The sequence below is a fragment of the Squalius cephalus genome (genome assembly GCF_949319135.1).
Source record: "Squalius cephalus genome assembly, chromosome: 6".
NCBI lineage: Eukaryota > Metazoa > Chordata > Actinopteri > Cypriniformes > Leuciscidae > Squalius > Squalius cephalus.
In genome coordinates, this window is record NC_137127.1 from 8,361,159 (window position 1) to 8,370,156 (window position 8,998).

General features: G+C 39.6%; 1 protein-coding gene across 8 annotated transcripts in view; it reads right to left on the reverse strand.

Annotated features, from left to right (window-relative positions):
• cbfb (core-binding factor subunit beta) overlaps window positions 1–7,752 on the reverse strand; it is a 31,736-nt gene extending 23,984 nt beyond the window's left edge. For 4 of the 8 annotated variants that reach the window (XR_013821629.1, XM_079874953.1, XM_079874952.1 and 1 more), the window contains exons 1-3: window positions 7,293–7,695; window positions 6,486–6,572; window positions 4,521–4,637 (exon numbers count right to left, since the gene is read on the reverse strand). Coding sequence is in view for 7 of the 8 variants with exons in the window: in XM_079874953.1 (XP_079731079.1) it covers window positions 4,521–4,637; window positions 6,486–6,572; window positions 7,293–7,370 (282 nt within the window). In the remaining variant the exon portion in view is untranslated. Of the gene's footprint in view, window positions 1–4,520; window positions 4,638–6,485; window positions 6,573–7,292 lie in introns of all 8 variants that reach the window. The other 4 variants (XM_079874955.1, XM_079874951.1, XM_079874950.1 and 1 more) reach the window with 3 other exon arrangements.
• Between the last annotated feature and the right edge of the window lie 1,246 nt (window positions 7,753–8,998).

The following is an 8,998-nucleotide window of genomic DNA, read 5'->3' on the forward strand; positions in this document are numbered from 1 at the left end:
CCATATCCGTCTGTCACCCTCAGAGTTCCGATAGCCCACCAACCAGTGCTCTGCGGAGGGTCTTGGGCAAAAGCTGGCTGCCATTGGAATCTTTTTGGCCAATCAGTTTACTACTCTCTTGCTGCTCTCCCTCTCGAAGTGGAATGACAAACCAAAGCCTCTTGGCATGGCCCGAGCAGACGGACCCAATTTCTGCTTTGCATAAAAAAAGTCAAAACCACACACGAGCACTACGAATGAACAGAGGAAAGAAGGAGGAGAGGAGGAAGCAGCGCCAAGCATCAGATCTCCTTAAAGCCTTACAGCTGAAGCCTCCATCTCAGAGGAGATCACATTTCAACAAGATTGAGTTTAAGTGGTGGAGACAGAAGCTGCATGAAAGGGAGGGAGGGAGAGAGTTCCTTGCTCTAGTAATAGTAGAGCAGGAAAAATGGCACAATATAGTTTACAGAGAGCCAAAAGCTACTAGACTAAACTCTAGTGTTGAGCACTGCTCATATGAACCATTTGCATCAAATAAAAAAAGCTAATACTCAAAGGCTTAATCAAGTTTCCTTCAATGAAGCATGGTTAATGATCCACTAGGATAAAATGGAATTCCCTTTACTTCCCATTTGCCTTCTGATGGACCGTGCATCATATTTTATCTTGTCATATGGTCAATAAAGTACTTATTTGGGCTATTTTGGGCTGATGGAATACCTGACTCGGTCTAAAGGTTGATGCACAGGGAATGCTGCTGTCGGAGCTTCTGAGGAGCTCTGGCTGGGACAGGGTTAAGGTCTCCTCCCTGGGGCTGTGCTTGCTACCGCTAAAATTAAACCTCCCCCACAGCTGGTTCCCATTAGCCTGCAGTGACACTAGGAGCCTGTACTTAAGCTGTGCTGCGGGGCCTCCGCCGCCCCACTCAGATAATACTGTCCCCTGCCACAGGCCAAGTTTAAACTGGCCCTGTACAGCTTTTGCTGGCAACCACTGTGTTTTCAAACCAGGAGAAAAGAAGAGGAGAGAAAGGTGAGAGTTATGGAGGGAGAACACAGCCCGTATCGGTATCATATCAGTTTTTTATTTATTTATTGTTATGAGTGGATATTTCATTTTACATGCTAATTTCATCATCTTCTTTAAAAGCATTATTAATTTAATAACACTGATGCAATTTTTAGTCAATCTCAAAATGAATGTTCATTTTTCATTCCGTAAATTATGCCCAAATTCACTTGTGGCATTTAAGACAATTAATTGTAGTGTTTTATTTTTAATTGAATTATGCACAATGGTATAGAAGTTTACTATCACACATATATTGGTTATTGGTCATAACATGAAAATAATGATCATCTTTTCGATATCTGCCAGAATTTTAATATCAATGCATGTCTAGAAATAAAAGGTATGTGATCTTAACAAAATGCCTAGTGGCACATTTCAAAGTGTATTTAATGATTTGTTTTTCTTTTTATCAGGCATATCATCAGGTGGTTGCTTGTAAAGACATATAATTAAGGTGCTCTTACTGTACCTCGCTGTTTTTCACATATTCTTTACAGCTCTGCTTTTACAGTTTGGGAATCTGGCAGCAAAACACAGCGAGCGGCATTGTGAGTAACAAGTGAGACGTTGATGACTGATTTATGGCGTGAGAAATAAACCAATCGGCAGTCTTGTAAGGACACCTCAGCCAATAGGCAGACTGCGATCGCACATTCCTGATGACAGGCAGCACATATCTCACATGGTTTTGCATGTTAGGATCAACTGCGAGTCTGAGCGCTTTCCGGTTAGGGTAATATTTTAGCTGTAGTCTATTAAAACCATAGCTCTTTAGAGGGATCTGTTTGTAGAAAAGGTTAACAATCAGTTTAATTAGGAGCAGAGGCTGGGGCGCACGCATGAACTCTCCCGGTCTGACACGCACCGCTCTACAGGGAATTCACCATGACAGACGTTCACCGTGTGTGTGTGTGTGTGTAGATGAGAAAAAGAGAGATAAAATTAAAGGATAAAAGAAAAACAGAGGGCATGTAAGTGAAGAGGAGGAACAAAGTAAGAAATGAAGGGAGGACAGACCTTATCAGCTAAGTTTGTCCATTCAGGATTTCCTTCCAAAGAAAAGAGAAAGGAAACTCCAACTCTCAAATGTGTTACACGGATATAAATCTGTCAAGAGCACTAGTTAAGATCATTGTTTTTTCAAGCTTTTTCCAACAATTTCTTAAGGTGATTTAAAACAATGACTAGGATGCACAAGACATAAATTGCACAGTTTGTTGCAACAACAACAGACAATTTCTACCCAATTGGTCCCTTAAAATGACTTTCACTCATGCAACCAAATGAAGGTAGGTAGACTAATTCACTCAGTTTTTAAAATGTGACATTATAACACACACACAAAACATACATGGTATTACTGTGGTTTTTGGACATGCACAAGGGTAATACCTTGTTTTTGGACATGCCCCTTAAATTTAGACTGATTTCTTTTGATAGATAGATAGATAGATAGATGAACCAAATGGCCGATGCATTAAAATGACCCAACTTACAAGCCTTCCAACTCAAATCAACTCAAGTACAAATTGCAAAATTGCCTTCGAAAACATGTAAATAGTACAAAACAGGTAGTCGTGACAATCGAACACGCACCGCTATGGGTTTGTGTGTCAGGTAGGTAACTAGAAAGTGTAGGGGTATGTATCGCGTGGGCTGTATTTTGAAGGCAGACGGTGTGAGGCTCATTAAAGCTGCATGGATCTGAGTTCTGGCAGAGGTGACAGACAGGTGGATAGGATTACCAGTGAGCCCAGGCTCAGAAACACGCATGCTCAGCTGCCCGTCAGCACGGGGATCGACGCACACACCCTTCACACCTTTTTAAATAATTAACAGCCAAAGATTAGTCCGTCAGCCTCGGGGCCAAAAGGTCCATTGATTTCTTACGGATGCATTTTTAATGAGTGCATCTCAGTGAGGCAGTGTCCGTGAAGAGAGGCTTCCTTGTCCAACACGGCACAAGAAACACCAGCAGCTTTGCAAGGGGCTTGTGGTAAAAACACAAACAAAGCCAGTAAGTGCCTCTCTAATGTCTCGCACTAACGTTCTTCTACACAGAGGCTTGAAGGGAAAGGCCTCAGGGGTGACCTTAAAAGAACCTATGGCAAAATGCTATTTAATCCGGCCCAAGCTTTTCCTTTAATTGGTCTTGTGCGACCATCCATAAAGCTGTTGTGCCGACGGCATAATCAGCCTTTATGAACTGTAAACATCTCGGCACCAGACTCTTTAAAGTGTTAGATGACTTGAATTAAATTTGTATCGCATTTGGTAAGTGTGACTGACACACTAAGAAAGTGATCGCTGCATCTGCGGACAGCGCGACTGACGGTGTCAATTACGTATTTCCCTTTCTTCACAGTCTAAAGTATCACATGAGATACAATAAGGGACAAATCAACCTGAGAATCTGATTTTCTGTACGCTGAGCAAGATTAAATGAACATGGAGAAGCTTGAATGAAAACTGTCATCATTCGCTCACCCTTAAGTCTCTTTCTTTCTTTTAGACCCCGCTGACATTCATTGTATGGACAAATTAAACCACTGACATTTTTTAAAGTATCTTCTTTTGTGTTTCATAAAAGAAAGTAAGTCATACAGGTTTAGTACAACATGAGGATGAGTACATTTCATTTTTGGGTGAACTATCCCTTTAATGTCACAGCATTTCAGACAAAGTGTGCTGAATGAATGCCCTTTTTAAAAGTGACCTTACAGTGGTGACATGGGGTAGAACTTATGGTTATAGGCCTCTGACAGGCACGGACAGCCTTGACTAGAATAACAGAAATAAATACGGAGTTTAATAGTGGTTATAAATGGAACGAAGACAGTGCAGTGGAGTATGGTTTTATTTTACGTTCTTATGGGTTTAGGGAGGCTATGCATTCCTTAAATCCAGAGAAACAAGAGGGAGTTGTTGAAAGACCAATTCTAAAACCGATGAGCGTGTCTGAAATAATACTGCTACAGAAATAAAATTGAAAGTTTAAACATAAAATGGAAACCCGTGCCATGTTTCATTCAAGAGGGATTGTTTTTCTTGCTGTCTGCAGTGTAATATTTCAAGGGTTCATTTTTCCTTGAGATGTGTGAGAGGGAAACGTATCATTATGGAAAATCAAGGCTTTTGCCCATCTAACCCTTGGATGCGTCTGGTTTGAAAAAGCGACACACTTCCTCTGCTGTGTGTAAAGGAAGGAAAAGACGAAAGAGAAACAGAAATGACTTCTTCAATCATTCCTCAGATTTCATGAATCATGCATGTGGCTTTTCATGAAAGTGTTGCATGTTACTATTATCACAACTCAACTTTACACATTTGAATGAGAGTGTGTATATGTTTATGATCTGATTTGTTTTTGAAGGGGGAGATGAGCGGAGCAAGTGAGAGTTTAAATGGGGCGGGGGGGGGGGGGGGGGGGGGTAATTGCAAATACAGAGAAAGAGTGTCAGAACTACCTTTCCTGTCTCCCGGTCGAAGTCCACATACTCTCGGGTGGGCGCCTGCCGCTGGTCCCCATGAAGGTTGGCTGGGAAGAACTGCAGCGAGAGGTTGGTGCCGGTCGCCACAAAAGCCTTTTAGAGGGAAATCAATACAAACAGGATAAGAAAGCCAGGCCCGAGCATAAATTATGCAGCCCGTCATTTCTGTTTTCACATCAGAGAGGAGAGGAGAATGCCTGGAGCCAAGGCCAGCGCTCAAAACATCAGGAAAAAAAAGGGAGGAGGGGATGAAGGGTGAAAGAAAAAAGAAAAAAAAACAAGTCATCATTTTCTCTATTTGAGGTATTGAGTTACACACATCTGATTCTATTTTACCAACGCTCATTGCTGGCAAACTGGTCTGCACCAAAACTGAGTTTGAGAGAAGACAGAATGCAGGAGTGAAAGAGTGACAGAGAGATAGCAGAGAAAGGGAGGAGTACAAAATCAATAATTGTTTTAAATGCAGCCCCTCACTTACATTAATAGCAGCAGGACTGCTGTAACGGTTTTGAATTATGGTGCAATAATTCAATAAAGTTCTCAAGGAACATAAGCAAAAACAAACAAAAAACGGGATTGTATATTAAACTGCCTTGCAGAATTGTCTCGCGTTTTAATTATGTTTCTAAAAATATATATTCAAATCAAACATCTGATTCACTCTCACTCATATGCTCAAACAACAATACTATAATAAATTATATGAATCAATACTCATTGCCATTGCCCTGGAATACAAAGACGTAAAGAGACGAGGAACGTTGCTCTCTGCTTTGTAATAGATCTGTGAACCTCAGCATTTAATCTACTGTTGAAGTTAGGGGCAAATATGACCACATCTTACTGATTAAAGAACTAAAGTGCACATCATGCACGTCACAACACAGCAAAACTGCATAAGACAGCATGGTGAGAAAACAAAACACGTAGAAATGATACAAACACAATCAAATAATTTCATTTCAGGTACCACTTTATTTTACAGTGTCCTTGTTGTATATGTTACATGTACTTACCATAGTAATAACAGTAAATTAAGCATAATTACATGCAACTAACCCTCCACCAAATCCTAAACCTTACCCTAAACCTATAATAAGTACATGTTGTTAATTAATATTACTCTACTTATATATAATTACACTGTAACAATAACACCTTAAAATGAAGTGTAACCTAATTTCCATTTCTCAGTAAACTATCAACTATGTATAAGGTTTTGTAAATTGATGTTTATGATTAAATTTTGCCTGTAAAATCTAGAAAAAAGTGACATCAAACAGAAAATATATTGTCTGTAATTTTATAATAAACAGAATTTAAAAAATCTGAATTATCGTAACAGTCGTCTCATCTATTCTTGGCAATATTATGGGTAGCTAAATCTATCTCAAACAGCCCTGCAGACATGAGATACAAATAAAGAGATAAACAAGCCTGTCTATGTTATCAAACCAGCCAAAAAAAAAAAAAAAAAAAAAAAAGTAGCATATGACACAAAGCCAGTCTAGTGCAAAACATCTTTAAATAGGCCAATATGAAATAAAATAAAATTGTACAATAAATAAAAATAATACAGGAGATGGTCTCTAAATAATTACATGCAGTCTCGAGGTATTTTTAAAGAGACGTCCGGGTTCATCTGCATCCGTGAGACGCGCTTCTGACGGTAATTAAACGAAGCGGAGAGGCACTCTGTTTCAGCATTGTTTAATTATTGTAGTTCTGATAATTAAGTGAATTACATACATCAACTTTACCGATAGGTCAGTATAACAGGATATGGTTCATAAATGTGAATTCTCTGCGGTGTTTGGCGCTCATTAAGAGGAAGTAGGCTATTTTGAACATGTCGTGACAGTTCACGTTATGTGTTTAAATACTGAATTGCCAGCAATGATGCGAGGGTCAGTGAAAGTGACCGGTGCGTGTACTCACTATCTCTGAGCGGCCGTCACGGCACGCGTTCTGGAAGCGCGCCTGCCTCTCCTCGTGCGGCCGGTCGCGGAAACCGGTGTATTTAATCTGTGAACAGGGATGAAAGAATAACAAAAGAGAGAGTCTTATTATTAAAGATCTTCAAGAGAGTGCACTGTAAAATATTTTCACCATTATAATAACATCTTTATCTTCCTCCATTTAACTTGTCACAATAATTTCTGTCCTTCCTTGCTCAGTTTTGATTTTCCAACGCGATTTTTTTCCTTATATGAATTGTATTCTTGCAGGATTTGACTTTGATTCCAATTTGAATCGGCATTTACTTTTAGTGGTTCGGATTTTATAGGGTACATGTGGCCTGGGGTGATTTATTTATTTATTTATTTAGATTATACCCAAATTATGAACTTTGCAGACTATAAGAAAAAGTTGGGAAAAAAAGAACAAATTTTGCACATTTGCAATGCAAATTGCCTGGTGGTATTCTTAAATTTGCATTAGAAGTAAACGAACCTATAATTATTATACCAGAGTTAAAAGGTGAGGTGCAAAGGTGCGTCTTTCTTTCAGGTATTACGCTACATCTTTCTTTTTCTTGAGGTAGGCTTGCAATGTCCTATATAAAACGTAATTTTGTAACTACCGTGAACGGAAGGTTAAAACTTTCCTCAGCAGTGAGCATTAGAGGTCTCTACACAGAGGCTGTTAAAGAAAGCTACGATGACACGCTTGTTTTTATGTCACACGAGAGGTGCAACTTTGTTTCCGCCACTTTATCGAATGTCTCGGATGAATCGCGCTCACCTCGCACTCGCGGCTGAGTTTCCTGAAGAACTCCTCGTTCTCGAACTTGCTCCTCTGATCCGGGACCACCCGAGGCATCTTGAACGCGTTTTGATCAATTTTGTTAATTGTATTTGCCTAAACTTGCAAAGAGAGTGAAGCGCTGCCTTGAAACTCGCCAGTCCCGCTCTTATTTCCTTCCGTCTTTTTCTTCTTCTAATGATGGAGTGTGTTGCAGTGAGCTTCGTGTTCTTTTAAAAAATAAAACCTTCTTCGGATTTCGCCTCTTGTGAGGTGTGTGATCTGTACTGCACTGGATTTGGCAGTTATTTGCCGTTGGCTTCTTGTTGTTCTTCCTCACTCTCGCGCGTGTGATCTCCGACTGCTGACAACAGACGCTCGCTCGCGCTACTTTACCCGTCGCATGAGCTGCATGGCTCACAGTTACTTCCTGGCTCCTCTGAGTCCGACTTATGACTGTACACCCAAAATACTCCCCCCATTCACAATTCTCTCCACTACGGACCGTGTGTGCGCAGGCGTTAAATACACCACAACTTCATTGCGCGAGATGCTCGGTCGTTTTCTTTCTCGTTTTCTTAATAGGCACAGAGAGGTTAAAGTTGTTACCTGTGAGAGAGATGGTGCAGCGTGGTATTTATAAACATATCATGTTAAGTGATTTTCTCAGAAACTAAATGACATGTGCTCTCACTAGACATGATGTTCACACTGTTATACAGATGTAAAATATTACAGGCCTATATTATTTTAATATATAAATCCATTTAGAGACATCCACATCTGTTCGTACTCCACCCAAGATAAACAAATATGCACAGAAAGATACTATTCAAATAAATGATCTTCTCACTTTATAGATAGAAAGATAGACAGATACATGATAGACAGACAGACAGAAGAGTAGACAGATAGACTTATAGACAGATCGCTAGATAGATAGACAGACAGACAGACAGACACATTAGATAGACAGACAGCAGACATACACGGTATACAGACATACAGATAGATAGATAGATAGATAGATAGATAGATAGATAGATAGATAGATAGATAGATAGATAGATAGATAGATAGATAGATAGATAGATAGACAGACAGACAGACAGACAGACAGATACATTAGTAGATAGACAGACAGCAGACATACACGGTATACAGACATACAGATAGATAGATAGATAGATAGATAGATAGATAGATAGATAGATAGATAGATAGATAGATAGATAGATAGATAGATAGATAGATAGATAGATAGATAGATAGATAGATAGATAGATAGATAGATTTCTATTAGGATTTTATGATCTCGCGAAGATGAGTGTATTACAACATCTGTGGTAAATATTTGTGTGTTGAGACATATCTTTCTTTATTGAGCATGTTTTGAAGCTGCAACTTCCCTCAGGACAGAGGGGGAGGTAGAGAAAAGAGACTGAGAATGGGGAAGTGAACAGTATCAGAAACATCCAAAGGCCTCCAAGCCCTGTCAGATCTAGCAGACAGATTGCATCACTTTTGTGCGGCTTACCACAGCTATAGTGTGCGACTTTTTCAAAAATGTTTTAAGAGCTTCAACTGTGAGAATATCACGGCATGTATGACATTACAGTTAACTATAGGATGTTGAGCAGAGAATCTTCTATCTTCACAGGGCAAAGGATTTGTTGCTTGTTCATTTTGAACTCAGCCTGGATTCT